At 42.8% G+C, this 16364-nt stretch overlaps 2 protein-coding genes across 2 annotated transcripts; one reads left to right on the top strand and one right to left on the bottom strand.

Moving 5' to 3' along the window:
• The first annotated feature begins 2055 nt into the window (after positions 1-2055).
• On the top strand, positions 2056-5165 carry LOC110070148 (taste receptor type 2 member 7-like). Its single transcript, XM_078384076.1, has 2 exons — positions 2056-2964; positions 5079-5165. Exons 1-2 carry the CDS (start codon positions 2140-2142, stop codon positions 5163-5165), a joined length of 912 nt encoding a protein of 303 aa, XP_078240202.1. The 5' UTR covers positions 2056-2139.
• A 9296-nt stretch (positions 5166-14461) lies between these two features.
• On the bottom strand, positions 14462-16364 carry LOC110070149 (taste receptor type 2 member 7-like). Its single transcript, XM_020777790.3, has one exon. The coding sequence runs from the start codon at positions 15389-15391 to the stop codon at positions 14462-14464; it is 930 nt and encodes a 309-aa protein (XP_020633449.3). The 5' UTR covers positions 15392-16364.

The raw sequence follows: 16364 nt of genomic DNA, 5'->3' as shown, positions 1-16364 counted from the left end.
CTACTAGAGGAGGTGGGGCAGGGAGTTCGTCAACTGGCTAAGGGGGAGAGGGAACATGCAGCATCGCTGGTGTCACACATACAAATTGAGCCGAAGCGCAATTAAGTGATTCCTGCCCATCTCTAGTCCACACCATTTAGGATGTATAATAGCAGAGTTTCTGGGAAGCATCCTCCTCTGGGCATCACCCCTCCCCCATAGGCCCCTCTCAGCCAATAAGCCAAGGACGTGCAGGATGGCCAGAATCCATTTTTGTTGTTGTTGTTTAGTCGTTTAGTCGTGTCTGACTCTTCATGACCCAGAATACATACTTACTGAGAAATTCATATCATGCTTGTGAAGACAGACCCAGATGAAAATAGATTGACAGGAATTGCTTTCCCCAAACTCTAGCAGGTATGTGCAATGCTGGATGGACAAGGATGGAAAGCAGAAACAGCTGTGAGAATCCTGACGGGGCAGTTAAGGTGCAATCCCGATGGATGTGTTTAAGGGGAAATAGGCCTACCTGCAGCTGTCACCATCATCTTCAAAGGCAGTGTGTCAGAGGGCCTTCCACTGTGATGCTCTAGCTTGCCATAGTCCAAGGACAGGTCCTTCGACCCACCTCTTCCTGTAAGAGACCTTGGTGATGTTCTAGCCTGCCATAGAGCATCACCAGAGAGACTTAAAACAAGAGGCAGGTTGTAGGATCCACCAGCGGTGGATGCATAAATGGATGGTCCTGCCCCAGGGAGCTGGACTCTCGATATGTCTGTCTGTGCAAGGGTATTCGTATACGAATATGGATGCCCTAATCTCTAGCCATGAATAATGGTATCCCAGGGTCATCCTAACCCTCTCACCAGGGGATCCTATGGTAGAAGTGGTGGTGGGAGTAGATACTGGGGCAACTTATTCCATTCTCATGTTCCCTCCCCCTGCTCACTCACTCTCTAGAGCAACAAAATCAGTAATTAGTGCAAGAGGGCAACAGGAAAAGGTTTCCCTCATCCCACAAGTTCCAGTACAAATAGGGCAGTGATGGTGAACCTATGGCACACGTGCCACAGCTGGCATGCAAAGCCCTTTCTTCTGGCACACAGCAAACCTTTTGAAGTGGCTGCAGCTGGAATTCCCCCTTTCTCTTCCTGTTCTGGGTCCTTTAACTTCCTGTCCATCCCCATGATTCCCCCTTTAACTTCCTGCCTGTCCCCATGATTCTTCCTTTAACTTCCTATCCATCCCCATGATTCCCCCTTTAACTTCCTGTCTGTCCCCATGATTCCCCCTTTAACTTCCTGTCTGTCCCCATGATTCCCCCTTTAACTTCCTATCCATCCCCATGATTCCCTCTTTAACTTCCTATCCGTCCCCATGATTCCCCCTGAAACTGCCACTCCCTGTTCTGGTTCTGGTCTTCCGGGTGGCACGACAGCCACTGGTTTCTTCCCCACCCCTTCATTTTGGGCACTCGAGCTGAAAAAAGTTTGCCTTCACTGAAATAGGGGACTATCAGCTAACACATTAGCAAACGCCCAGCCAATCTGTAGCCAGATAACTAAACCACTGGGCTATCCAGCTCAGGTAGAAGATGGCTTACAGTTAAACAGAATTACCTGCTGAGCTCAAAGTTGTCTGAAGACGGCAAATGAAGTGGCCTAAGAAGCATAGTTACTCAGGCCCCTCTGTGTCACTAAAGGGGCATGGTACTTGGTTGGGGATTTAATGCTAGAAGGCTCCTCAAATTTGCACTTCTCTCTGTACCATGATGTGAAATTAAATCCAACACTTTAAAAAGCACAAGATTATGATGTCATTTTCCCCAAAGGGTGGACGGAATCTCTTAATGAGGGAAAAGATTTAGAAAGTGGCTTGAGGCTTAAAAGGACTACTTAAATAACTTTCAGCACTCCTGGCTCAGCAAACAAAGTGGCATAAAATCTTTACTTACTTTACTACGTCTTTAAGGAACATGACACCGTGTTGCATCCTTAGTGACACTGTTCTCCAAAGATTTGCATTTCTCTCTCTGCGGAATTATGTGGCTATTTAAAAAGCCTCAAGCACTGGAGTTTTCTCTGCTGGATGTCAGAGAGAAGTAAAGAGAAATCACAAGCATAGATTTCTTCTCCGGCATTTAGACCAAAAGAGAAAATAATGGCTGCTAAGATAATTTCTCCACGTTTGACCATTACCTGGATCATTACATCAATATTATGCATTATTGCTCTTCTAGGAAATGGATTTATCACCATTGTGAATGGGTACCAATGGCTCCAAAAAAAGATGATTCCTTCTGATTTCCTTTTGACCTGTTTGAGCAGCTCCAGAGTTCTGTCATTATTGACTCTGGTGCTGAGCTATCTTCTAGAAATTATCACTCCAGAGACATACCAACTTTCTTATACAGAGGAAGTTATTAATTTTAGTTTATTATTTTTTGACATTATCAGCATCTGGTGTGCCACGTGGCTGAGTGTTCTCTACTGTGTGAAGGTCACCAACTTTGTCAATCCCTTCTTTCTCTGGCTGAAGCCAAGAATCAACGTGCTTGCACCTAGATTGCTTGGGATTTCAATAATTGTTTCCATGGTTGTCTCTGTTCCTTCATTTAGCAAATATTTTGGATACAAAAGGTGGTGCAACCTGACAGGAGATCTGCCAATGAACACCAGCGAAAAGCATGTTTGCACTGAATTAATCGCTGTTTTTCAACCTGTGCGGTTCGGCTTGGTTTCCGTAAATTTCAGCCTAAGCGCCGTCTCAACCATTCTTCTACTTACCTCCCTGTGGAGGCACATAACAAATCTGAGAAAGACTGGTGCTGGTATGAAGGATGTCAGCACTCAAGTCCACATCAATGTCATGAAGCCTCTGGTGTTCTATCTCTTCTGCTACCTTTCCTATTTCATGGGCATGACATTTTTTTCAGTTGCGAGTCTTAGATATGATACTTTTGAAGAGCTGATTTCTGACATCTTGGTGTGTGTGTTTCCTTTGGGACACACCATAATGTTAATACTGACTAACCCAAGACTGAAAAAGGCATCTACGCACATGCTGAATATCAAACAAAGAGCTTCATAAATAGGAGACAAAAAGTGAAGACTCGCAGTTGTGTACGACTGCCAAGGACAGCTGTGGTTAAGCAAATTGATGAAAGTCTCTGGAACTGAAGGTGAATAATCTATCAAGCCGAGGGAAGATGATCAAAGTTGTATTAAATTAGTGCTAAGTGAAAAGATTAATCTGCAAACTAAACATATTTATGTAAGGTATCTCTTAATGCATGATGTGATATAAGATATGGCTTGATGGAACTAGTACTGTATAATGTTTATTGTCCAAGTACTGAAATGAAAGCAGATATTTCAATAAACCCACTTCCACAGATTGTTTTCAAAACCTATGGAAGATGATGAGCATTAGTGATACATGCTGTGCTGAGGTGTGCTAGAATATGCAATTGTGCAGTCCAGCATGTTTATATGTGTATATAAGAATGAGAAGTGTTATTTACATAATAGAGCATTGTAAACTACATTGGATTTCCTCTATTGCTAGCCGATGGGTGTTTGAGGGGGTTAACTGCCAGTTAGAAGAAGAAGTGACAGTTATGATAAGGTTTCCTCTGCTTGTTCTGTTTATCTGTTAGCATGAAGTCTTTCTGTTGAGAAATAATGCTTTTCAGTTGTGCTGTCTCCTATTAGCATGTTATGAAGGAAGCTGTTTCAATGTATGAAACTATTATAGTTCCAGCAGAAATCTAGTATACCAAATGCATAGTGTTGTGTTCGTATGTGCTTGCACAAAATAAAAAGAAGAATGTGTGGACAAGAGTCCATGAACTTGTATTTTGGAGTGCAAGAGTGATTATATGGGAAAACTCACCAACACAACATCTGACAGTTTGTGCAGAGTACAACAGGGTCACTCACACTCAGCTCCACAGAATGTGGAGGGATTTGTACTGGCTATACTAAAGATGGCGAGCTGGATAAACGCATTGGCAAAGCAGCTACCATGTTCTCTAGACTCACAAAGAGAGTATGGCTCAATAAGAAGCTGACGACACATACGAAGATCCAGGTCTATAAAGCCTGTGTCCGGAGCACACTCCCGTACTGCAGTGAGTCCTGGACCCTTTGTGCACGGCAGGAGAGGAAGCTGAACACCTTCCATATGCGTTTCCTCCAACGGATTTTTGGCATCACCTGGCAGGACAAAGTTCCAAACAGAGTAGTCCTAGAACGAGCTGGAATATTCAGCATGTATACATTACTGAAACAGCGACGTCTACGTTGGCTTGGACATGTCGTGAGAATGGCTGATGGTCGGATTCCAAAGGATCTCCTGTATGGAGAATTAGTGCAGGGAAATCGCCCCAGAGGTAGACCACAGCTGCGATACAAGGATATCTGCAAGCGGGATCTGAAGGCCTTAGGAATAGACCTCAACAGATGGGAAACCCTGACATCTGACCATTCAGCCTGGAGGCAGGCAGTGCTTCACGGCCTCTCCCAATTTGAAGAGACCCTTGTCCAGCAGGCCGAGGCAAAGAGGAAGTCACAAAAGCAGCAAAACCAGGGAGCTGGACAGGGGACAGATTGGATTTGTCTTCAGTGTGGAAGAGATTGCCACTCTCGAATTGGCCTCTTCAGCCATACTAGACGCTGTTCCAAGTCCTCCATACAGAGCACGACACCATAGTCTTTCGAGACTGAAGGATGCCTAACTAACTAAAGACGCCAGTGACTAAAGAAACCTCAAGAAAGTCACCAGCCATGTATCTTCTCAAGAATGGGGAATGGAAGTAGTACATTGGGGGGGGGGGGGGAGTGAATTTGTCTTGCCTGTCACACAGGAAGGGTGAAAAGTGGCCTCCTGAACCTTGACAATGCAACATCCCAGGACATATAAAGGGCCAGCAAGATAGTGACAGATCAGTCTACAGATCAAAGGCAGGAGGGAAGCTTTAGTTATCCCCACATTTCTTATAGGGGGGGTGTTGTTTTCTTGAGTGGCTTTCTGTTCTGCCTCACTTTATCAGACTCATTCTTTGGCCTTTTAGGTGTTCTCTTCTGCACACACCACAGGTGAATATGACTAGCCTGACCATCCACCATGCAAGGCTTCATGCTTTGGTCTGCCCTTGGCCTTCCAGGCTCTATGCTCACACTTGAACCCTTGTTGGGCCTGACCCCACCCCGGTGCCATGAAGAAGGCAAATCTCGAGGCAAATTCAGTAATTTGTTTGTACTGTACTTGCCAGATGAATCCAAAATTCAAATGGATGTATGTAATGGAATCTCTTCAGTTTTTGCAATTTTCATTATTTCAGCTGTTCAAAAGCATTTCAGAGTTTACATCCTTTTCCATTCAATCATCTTGTGGGACCTGTTCAAGCATTTCCTATGGTAATTCAGCAGCCTAGCAGAACAGGAGATTGGGTTCTGTTGCTCTTTGCAAAGGCAGAAGAACAACAGCATAAGGATAGTGTTACGGGAACACTGACATTCCATTTCAAGTCTGGTTCTGTGGCACGGTACGTGGTGTTTGTTGTACGGAATATATGATATGGGAAGAGCAGATCTCCCAGCAAACTAGAAGCATTTACTGTTCTCTACATAGCAGCAATATGCGTCTGTGAATGTACTTCTCAGATTTAAATGCCAGCTATTTGCTGCACTCAACACCATGGGGAAGCATAGTTCTGTGAAGTCCAAAGTGGGTTTCAAAAGCAGAGTATTTCCCAATCAGCTGCTCGTATTACATCACGGCAGAAATGCTCTAGTACTGCACTATCAAACTCAATAGGAGTTCTAGGGGGCCTCAGGGGCTGCAAGAATAGGAAATTTGTCAGTGGTAGGTAACCACCATACTTCATAATATGAAACTATGCTGGGGATATACAACTAGGCATGACAGAAACCGGAGTGTGTGTGTGTGTGTGTGTGTGTGTACACAAAAGTTATTGGAAGCTACAGAATGCAACTCAGTTTGCTCTCAAGAAGGAACATGTCTTTGCATGGGGGAAAAGTACAGTGGAAGGACCTCCTCAGGTTTCCTATACTGTCCTTTAGCTGTGCTGACTTGTGCTGGCTTCCTTTCAAATTTAAATTGCTCTTCTTCAGGTTGTTGATGCCATTTCTCTCACTCCTCCCCCCCCCCAGGAGGAAACACCTCTGTTCTCTAGATGTGAAAGGGGCAGCCACGGCTTCTGATGTCTCCAGTTTAGTTAGCTGGAACTGGGATTTTTATCCTTGCCTGTCCGAAGTGAATTTCTTTAATAAAGGCAAGCCTTGTTTTCTTATAAAGTGTTGATAAGATTCATTTAGGTGTGATGAAGTGTGTTCATGGAATCATTCCTGGTTTCAAATGGTGGATTCTACCAGGGAACGTTGCTCCTGTACTGCTGTGTAATTTCTCTCCAACCAGAAAGAAGGGATAGTTAAGAAATTCCTATAACATTTACACATTTTATTGAAATAGGTGGGTTGATGAAGGAGTCTTACAACATATCTTCTGTGTTAAAGTACTTCCAGATGAGGCTTGTATTGAACAATGAACCTGCTTTATTCATAGAATTTTAAGTTTCTGTGTTTTCACTCTGTTTCTTCATCTGTTTCCATAGCACCAAAAATCCATTAAGGAAGGAAGTACGAAGTAGCTTCACGGAGTGCCTTTGACCAGTAATACTGAGAGATATTCATCTGGAAGCCACCTTACAATGACACACAATGCCTTTTAAGGCAATGTTTTGACCATTGGCTGTCTAGATTTTAGCCCCCCAAACTAACAATTAGGAATCAATGTAGCATTTCACACTTGGTAATGACATAAGAACCCTTGATTGATATTTGTTCCTCATATATAACCATCCATATATCCCTTATCTCATCTGTTTGTTTGTTTGTTTGTTTGTTGTATTTGTATTTGTACCCTGCACCATCTGGCAACCAGCCCACTCTGGGCAGCTAACAGCAGTATAAACAATAATATTAAAACACGATAAAAATAAATAAATTAATAGAAACCAATAGGGTAAATTAAAACAGATGACAATAAAGAGGGTAAAAATGGTAATGGAGAGGATGAAAAAAGGATGGTAAAAAGGGAGGCTGAGATCTTAATGCTCCAGGAAAGGCTGACGGAAGAGTCAAGTCTTTAATGCTCGCTTAAACCCATCCAGCGAGGGTGCCAGGTGGATCTCAATGGGCAGGTTGCTCCATAAGTGGAGGGAGACCACTGAGAAAGTTTGGTTTCTTGTTCTTTCCCTCCGGGCCTCCTTCAGGGTCAAGACCCTCAACCGCCCTGTCTGTGAAGAATAGGTGTTACGGGCAGATCTGGCTGGGAGCAGGCATTCTGATAGGTACCAAGGTCCTAAACCATTTAGGGCTTTGAATGTTATCATCATAACTAGAGATGGGGACGAATATAAAAATGGATCAGTTTTTCTGACGAATATAGCTGATTCGTCATATATTCGTCAGTCCATATTTGTAAAATTTTACATCAGGACGAATATGGCTTGATGAATATTTCCTCGGTTTTATTCATCAATCCATTCATATTCGTCTGTATTCATTACCCCTTTTGGGGGTCTCTCTGAGCTTGCTAGAGCCAATTTGAAGCTCTGGCGAATCAGGACAAAGAACCTGGATTGGCATGTCCGGCATCCAGTAGCGCTGCTGAAAGGTGTATCTACTGTACTTTTACAGACGCTTCATATAAGCTTTTCCCGTTTGGTCATTCTCCACTTCTGTTCATGCTCTTCGGAGTGAGAATAGTTGCTGCTCACTGGCTTGCTGGTGCTCTTACAGTTTTGCTTTTGCGGCAGCAAAGCAAAGACTTATATTTTTCTTTTTCATCATCATTCATCATTCATCATCAACTTTACTGGGAATTAGGGGAAGGATTTCAGGTAGCTTAGGCTACTTCTTTAGAAGGGTTTAATTTCATTTCAGATTCAAATCAATCAAACCTTTTTTTCCTGGAGGTTTGTGTGTGTGTGTGTGTGTGTGTGTGTGTGTGTGTGTGTGTGTGTGAGAGAGAGAGAGAGAGAGAGAGAGAGAGAGAGAGAGAGAGAGAGAGAGAGAGAGAGACTTGTGTCTCTCAGGGAATTTTGTGGGTGCCTGTATCCATCATACCTTTTTCTTCTAAAACTTGTGTTTGTGTGTGTGTGTGTGTGTGTGTGTGTGTGTGTCTGTCTGTCTGTCTGTCTGTCTGTCTGTCTGTCTGTCTGTCTGTCTGTCTAGTTGGGAGAATTATTCAGTTTTCTAAAGTTCATTTTAGGGAGGCTTGTGTCCCTCAGGGAATTCGGTGGTTGGCTGGATCCATCATTCCTTTTTCTTCTAAAACGTATTTGGGGGTGTAGGTGTGTGTGTGTCTCTGACTGAGACTTAGATCGCAGGGCTTTTCTTTTTGGACTATTTTGGCTTCTCTGCCACAGTGGGTTGGGGGGGGAGAAATTTTCTTAATTACATTATACTGAGGGTGGGCTTTGTTTAGGCAGGCAGGTCACATTTTAGTAAAAGAATTACACCACCATCATTCTAAAAATAAAATTTATACACACTCTCTGATCCTCTATTAGTTTCCTTCCTCAATCTCCATTGATAAACTTGTTTAGTTGGTTTGTTAGACAGGCAGTAGAAAATAAAGGGATTTCTTCAGGGGCAATCCAAGGGGAAGAAGGCTGTGAAGGTACACAGACTAGGTAGCAACACTGTCATCACTGTTGTCCTGGCGGGCTGTTTGTTCCACCTTCTGCCTCCCTGACTGGGAGGAGAGAACTCCTGCCTGGCACGGGTTAAACCAGATCAGCCCTGCAATCTGAAGCCAGGCGATATAGGTGATGGGGTGACACGCAGACAGCCTTTGGGTGGGGCAGACTGAGGCCGGCCCTCTTGGCATCAAGCCTAAACCCTCTCTTGGCAGACCCAGCGCCTGTCCCGGCACCCCCGAATGTGGCAGGAGGGCCAGCCTGTCTCAGCCCCCCAAAACATTCAAGGGCTATCTTTATCATATCCGGGCAGTCTCAGCAGCCAAGTTGCAATCCCCACCCAGCTTTCTAGTTCTAAATGAGCATCTTTGTTTCTTTGAAGGTTGCCAGCAAGTCTAGTTAGACATTGGTGGACAGGTGAGTCTCCTAGGCCAGGTTCTGCCCCACCCAAAACCTGTCTGGGCGCCATCGCATTGCCCCACCACCCAGCTTCAGACTGCAGAGCTTGCCTGGTTTTCAACCTGTCTAAGCCCCCCCCCCAACCTCCAAGGGCTATCTTTATCATATCCAGGTGGTCTCAGCAGCCAAGTTGCAAGCAATCCCCAGCTTTCCAGTTCTAAACGAGCATCTTTGTTGCCTCATCGCCCGGCTTCAGATTGCAGAGCTGATCTGTTTCCGACAGCCCTGCAGCCCCATGGATTAACCGCTGTTAGTACTACCGACCTTGTTCATCTGATGGTGCTGCTGGTGCTGTTGGAAGTTGCAAGCAACCTTAGTTGTCTCCTGGGGGCAAAAACCTTTCCCTTGCAGGCAAATCTGATGTTGCTGAAGAAGACCAAAGTCTGCTCTGCTGCCTTTAGCCTCATTGTCCCGATGGGGTAAGACACGGTACGTTACTGCTGCTAACTACCTCAGTGCCCGATGGGGCCAAAAGAGCCTGTTTTCCTGCTGCCAACTTCCTTAGTGCCCGACGGAGCCAAAAGACTGCTGTGCTGCCAAATACCTCCTTCGCTCCAGTCCTCCTGAGAGCAAACTCTATTTCACTGGCAAATGTAATGTTGTGCTGAGCTGAAGACAAACTTGATGCCTCATGCATGCCTCTGCCAAAGGGACCTCTCATTCTGCTGGGGCTAAATATAACTCCCTCATTGCTATGGGCTTCTGTGCCGTGTGGTAAACTCTTCTGGGGGGACTCAATTTGTGGGTGAATAACTCAGAGGTCTGATATCCAGTCTTCACCAAAGTTGGCAGGCGTGTTGGGGAAAGACATAAGAAGCTCTGTTGTGTTTCTGGAGACTCTAAGTACCTGGGGGGGCTTTCCTGGGGGGTCCTCTTTGTGACTATATAACTTGGGGGTCCGTGATCCAACGTTCACCAAACTTTCAGTAAAAATACATATATGGCTTGTTAAAATAACAAAAAAAAAAACATGCAAATTTTAAACCACAATTTTTTCTATTAGTTATAATACCAGAAAATGTTGATAAGCAAAATGTATATTTAATTCTGCATATTTTAACAGCTGCAAGGATAATATTTGAACAGTATTGGAAGAATGAAGAAGCACCTCCAGATGAAGAAATAATCAAGAAGGTACTGGACTGCACAGAAATGGACAGACTGACATTAAAAATCAAAGGGAAGGAAGATTCAGAATACTATCAAACTTGGAATCAGTTTTATCAATGGCTAGAAGCACGCTATATAGAATAAGGACTTGATATGTATTGTAGCTGTATTAACAAATGATTATAGGCAGAACCCAGGAGACACAATGTTAAATAAGCACAGATAGATTTTATAAATCATAATCATAATAAAACATTGAATAAAAACAAACAAACCCAATAAAATGGGTATTGTTGCCACAAGCCACTTTATTGAGCACTCTGAAAAAGACCTAACATTTTGGACATTAAATATTGTTCTCACACAAGATGAAAAGACTTTGCTTAGAAGGCAGAGAGACTGGATATTATGGCTCTTGAAAACCTTAACAAAGAGTTAGATTTCATCCCTATCCTATCCTATCCTCGTGGCGCAGTGGTTTAAACGCTGTACTGCAGCTAAAACTGTGCTCACGACATGGGGTTCAAATCCCAGGTAGCCGGCTCAAGGTTGACTCAGCCTTCCATCCTTCCAAGGTCGGTAAAATAAGTACCCAGCTTGCTGGGGGGGGGCAATGTGTAGCCTGTATAATTAAAATTGTAAACCGCCCGGAGAGTGCTTGTAGCGCTATGGGGCGGTATACAAGTCCAATAAATAAATAAATAAATAAATAAATAAATAAATAAATAAATAAATAAATAAATAAATATAATCTCACTGCTGCTGCCCCACACCCCTGGAATCAGCTATTCAGCAGTTTCATGCACATCAGCCTGGCCTTGTAACACAGCTGTGCAATTATCTGTATATAAAGATGTTCCTCTCTCTCAACTTGACATTACTCTTTCAAAACAAGCTGGACCCAGACCTCTTAAACAGAAAGCTATCTTAAAACATACCGAGATTTAATATTGTGCCCTCATTGCAGAAACAGGCTTTGAATTTTCATGGTTTATTGAAAGTTGTCTTGTTGCAGGATATGTTTTTAATATTGTATCTTCTCAGAAAGAGAGTCAGATTTTAAGCATAACTTGTGTGGCCCTGGAGCATATAAGTTGATGTCTCTTATAGTCAATATAGAATTGGTGGGGAAATCAGACCATACCAAAGAGGCTGCAAGAGTTGAATGCTGCAGGAGACTGCCGGGAAATATTGGGGGTCAGGTGGTCTGCTAGTGGGACTCAGCTGCTCTAGGCATTATAACATGGTGGACTTGATGGCCCTACAAAGGCACAGTTATCATGGTATCTGAAGCAATATACCACATATGTTATTCTCCCTAAACATCTAAGGTTGTGTATCTGCGGAGCAGGTGAGATACAGGATGTTCTCCATTATTTACTCTGCTGTCAGCTATATCAGAACCCCTGAGAAAAGCTCCTGGGTAACATTTTGGCTGCTCTACAGGAGGAAAACCTTCAAATGAAGGTGGTCAGGTTACTCTTGGACTGTGACCCTTATGTTACATACAGAACAGCACTGTTCGCAAAAGCGGCCAGAAATATTAGAGCTAATTTTCTGAAAGCCATTGCGATCAATTGTGTGGGAGATTCCCAGATATGAAGGATCTCTTATTATTTTATATGTCTTTGATTTTATCATGATTTCATTTGACCATATCTGTATTTTAAACAATTGTGGCGGCTTTTAGCTAATACAATAAACTTGAACTGCACTGCACACATATATGTTATTCTAGTCAGTGTTGTTGCCATTTGAAACCCTTTTCTTTGATTAACCGTCATACACAGAAACTTAGTCAGGCCCCTCTAAGTTTTCCCTCAGTGAGGGAAAGGTGAGAAGCCCCAAAACACAAGTGAATGAGGCTTTATTCCATTGATGAAAAGTACAATCATTCAAACAGAGAAAGTAGGAACTATATTTTCATACCATTTCATCAACTAAGAACATGGGTACATTCGTGAAATGCATGGGATTCTGGATTGGTGTTTTTCAAACTGGTGTAGTCATATCGTAGTCACATGGGTTTTGTGTTATATGTGACTACCGTATGACTTTACACTAGTTTGAAAAACAGCAGTCTAGAATACAACGCATTTCACAATGTCCTTAGTGTGCATCCCCTTGGGACAAATGTTGATTCTGGTGTTAAGATTAGTTTTAGATCAATCCAGATACCGCTCAGGAATGCCCTCTTTCCCACCATCATGCTGGCTGCCTCTTACAGCCACTTGTTGCTGCTGCTGCGGTGTTATTTTTAATGTTTGCGTTTAGTCCTTTCAAAGAATAGTGCAAGCTCAGTACTACAGACAGAAAAATAAATGACATATACACATGGATGTGCACTCCCACAGGTCACACAATGATCAGTACTATTGGAGTCCCATGGAGGCTCCTTCCTGACTTGCCTCTTGAAGCCTGAAATTTCCTTCTCAGCCATTTCATTTCCCTCTCCACTTCTTGCAAGCCCTCCATAGACAGGTATTCCTGTTGAATTGAGGCAGGATGTGGGGAAAAGAGCCAGAAGAGAAGAGAAGAGAAATATTTTATCTCTTCTCCTTCCCCACCTCTTCATTTGAAAACCAGAGGCACCTCTTTCAGTAAACTTTTTAAGTGACATCAGCTTCCTCTCCTTGCCTAAAAACTTCTGTTATAGCACATCCACTCTGGGGGTCATGCAACAGTGGGGAAATTCATATTTTAAAAAACATTTCAAATATACTGCTGCATTGCATAGACACTAATGTGATATGCCACTTAATTTGTTTTTTAAAAAATTATCTTGAAGATATTCATGCCCTCCCATGCAGCCTGAAACCTATGATTCTGACATAGGCAAATCCCACAGACACAATTTACTCAGAAGCGTTCACATATGCTGAAGCCATTCAGAATGAATGAATTTCGCAAGCAAGTTGAAATAAATGGCCCCTTGGCAGCTGATTAAGAAAACCTCAATTTATGACCAAAACTATCCTTCATATCAAAATAAATCTGCACTTCCCTGTGCATCATGTAGTCAGCATTTGTATAATTTTGAAACATGCTAAACCTGATTCAAAAACAGTCTTTTTTTTCCACATGTAATCAAGCTCTACTATACAATTTTCAAACTACAGTACCCGAATGGTCCATTTGGATCAAACTTATATGGACATCGGACATTACATCTGTAACATGGGTCAAACAATTGGCCATGTTGCCTCTGTTCCAAAACTCTGAAAACCTTGAATTCTTCCAGCAAGCTGTGTTCTTTGTGTAGTTTTGAATAAAATAAAACAAAAGAAAAAGTTCATCTCCTTGCTCTCCTCTTCAGTAGATCCTAACATCAACATGGACCATATGGGGTACCTTTTGGGGCTGCATTTTATGACAAAAGAGTTCCTATTGTGCAGTGGACCTTCACTGTCTCTGAACAATAACCTTCAGGCGGGTTTATGGCTTAGAAAGTTTTTGAAGAAAAGTCATAAAGTCTCTCCATTCTCACTTCTCCAGATCTATTGTGGGAACGCCTTTGCCTTTCTAATTGCTCAGTCGAATGGGCAAGAAACCCCAAATCCATTTTCAACGGCTGAGACTCATGGTTTTGCTGGATCCATGTGACTTGAATAACTAAGGGTTTTAATTCTGCCCTCTCAGTCTTGAATGACGCTTGGCTCCTCTTTTAGTTCTTTCATAACTCTTGCCACATCTCTTAGCAAAGAAATATTGGTGTCCTGATCAGCTTTTGCAAGTGAAGAGCAGGAGAGATAGGAGCTAAGTTGTTGCCGTTTGGGTAACTGTGTCTGTAAGTACCTACACTGGCCTGCCAGGATGGTTGTCCGCTCTCAGATCTGCTTGATAAGATGGAGGGGGAGATGTTACTGTACCTTTCCTTTCCTGGAGACAGTCTCTGCTCAAAGTAGAGCTGTAGATGTTAGTAAGTCCCCTCATCTATATCCAGAGTTGTTTTTCCTGAGCATCCTGCAGGACTTTCTTGTCCACATGCCTTTGTGATGATTAGAGGTCCATCCCTTTCAGATATTTATAATTCAGGTCCATAGATATAGCTGTATGCACAGGAGAAAGAGAGAGAGAGAGAGAGAGAGAGAGAGAGAGAGAGAGAGAGAGAGAGAGAGAGAGAGAGAGAGAGAGAGAGAGAGAGAGAGAGAGAATTTCCCCTTGGATACAAGGCCTCTACATCTGCTAGTCTCTTCTCTCTAGGATGTCCTTTGTCTTCCTTAGAATGCGGGCAGACACTTCTTTCAATTTTGGATTGGTCACTATTAATATAATGGAGTGTGCTGAAGGGAAAGCACTCAACAACAACCGAGGAAACAGTGATTCATTTCTTCCAAATGTAAAAATATTCATTGTGAAAAAGACCATACCAGGGAAATATAAAAGGTACAGGAAGAGAGAGAACAGCAAAGGCTTCATGACATTGATATGGACTTGAGTACTGAGGTCCTTAACACCAGCACTACTGTTTTTTAGGTTTCTCATGTGCTTCCACAGAGATAAAAGCAAAAGAATGGATGCAGTTACATTTATGCTGAAGTTTATGGAACCGAAAACTAATTGTGGCGGACCAAATAAGCCAGAGATTGTTTTGCAAATTGCACTTTGGCTGGCATTTGCTGGCAGAGTTCCTGTTCGATTGCACCACTTCTTGTTTATAGAGTAATCAACAAATGGAGGCAGGATGAAGATGGTGAAAACAGTAATTGATATTCCAAGCAGTCTGGGAACGAGAGTATTCACCCTCAGCTTCAGCCAGATGAAAAGAGGATTGGTAAAGTTGGTGACTTTTAGGCAATAGAAAACACTGAGCCATGTAGCACACCAGAGGCTGGCCATATTGAGAAAGATCCAGGAAAAGTGGGTAAGTGCCCCTGTATAAGAACCGAGAGAGATCTCTGAAGAGATGTAATACAAAACACAACCTACTAAAGAAATCACCTCTAACAGAAATCGGGAGATGCCCAGACTAGTCAGAAGGAGATCACAAGGCAACATCTTCCTCTTTCGGAGCCATCGGTGCCCATTCACAGCTGTAATAAATCCATTTCCTAAAAGGCCCACAATGGATACGGTTACTAGAATGGCCCAAAGAAAGATCTCCAGCAGAGGCATTATTTTGGTAATTGTTATCGTCACTTGCTGGGAGAAAAGGCTGAGAGGAAGGATCCGCCTGCGGGTCTCCTGGCTTCTGTCTGGTTTCTAATGGAGAAAACTCCAACGCTTGAGGCTTTTCATGATACAAAGAGGAATGCAAATCCAGACAGGATTCTATTACTGAGACCTTCCACCAGGTTGCCACTTCTTTTAATGGATGCTCTCATCCTAAGTAACTGCCTGTTCTCATATTTTATTCAATTTTCATGGAGAAAAATTAAGCACGCCTCATATGCTAATTTAACTTATCTAACTATAGCCATCTGTTTTCATTCAAGTTCAATCCAATGGAAATCCAATGTCTGAAGAGACTGTATTAGAGAACATTTTTCACATTTTGTTTTGCATTGTTGATTCCAGATACTTTTCACTATAGAAACATGGCTGGATTTCAATGCACCTTGCTCACATCACCTTGGTATGTTGATTTGTTTAGTATACAGGCCTTCCAGATCTTTTTGGTACTGTGCAATCTCTAATTCTGCAGGCCTGAACAACAATGATCTAACTTCCTTTTGCAATAATCTATCATTATGACTAGGGGAAAAAAAACTAACAATGTTATACAGTGGACCCTTGACTTATGGAATTAATCCATATTGGAACAATGGCTGCAGGTCAAAAAGTCTGTAGGTCGAGGCTCCATTGACCTACAATGCATTGAAAACCGATAAATCCCATAACCGGCCATTTTTGTTCCATTTTGGTCTTTTTTCCGGTCTGTAGGTCGATTCTCCATCTGCAAGTCGAACCTAAATTTTGCGGCCAGAGAAGTCTGTAACTCGAAAAGTCTGTAAGTGGAGCCGTCTGTAAGTCGATGGTCCACTGTACCTAGGTTGTCTGAGCAGAAGTAAATACATACATCATATTGCTTTCAAGAGCCATTTATAAAGCCGCACAGAAACACCTGAAAATGTATTTACATCACACT

Source organism: Pogona vitticeps, chromosome 2, assembly GCF_051106095.1.
Source record: "Pogona vitticeps strain Pit_001003342236 chromosome 2, PviZW2.1, whole genome shotgun sequence".
NCBI classification, from domain to species: Eukaryota; Metazoa; Chordata; class Lepidosauria; order Squamata; family Agamidae; genus Pogona; species Pogona vitticeps.
Note: the sequence above shows the minus strand (reverse complement) of the source record. Positions and strands in the feature narration are given on the sequence as shown.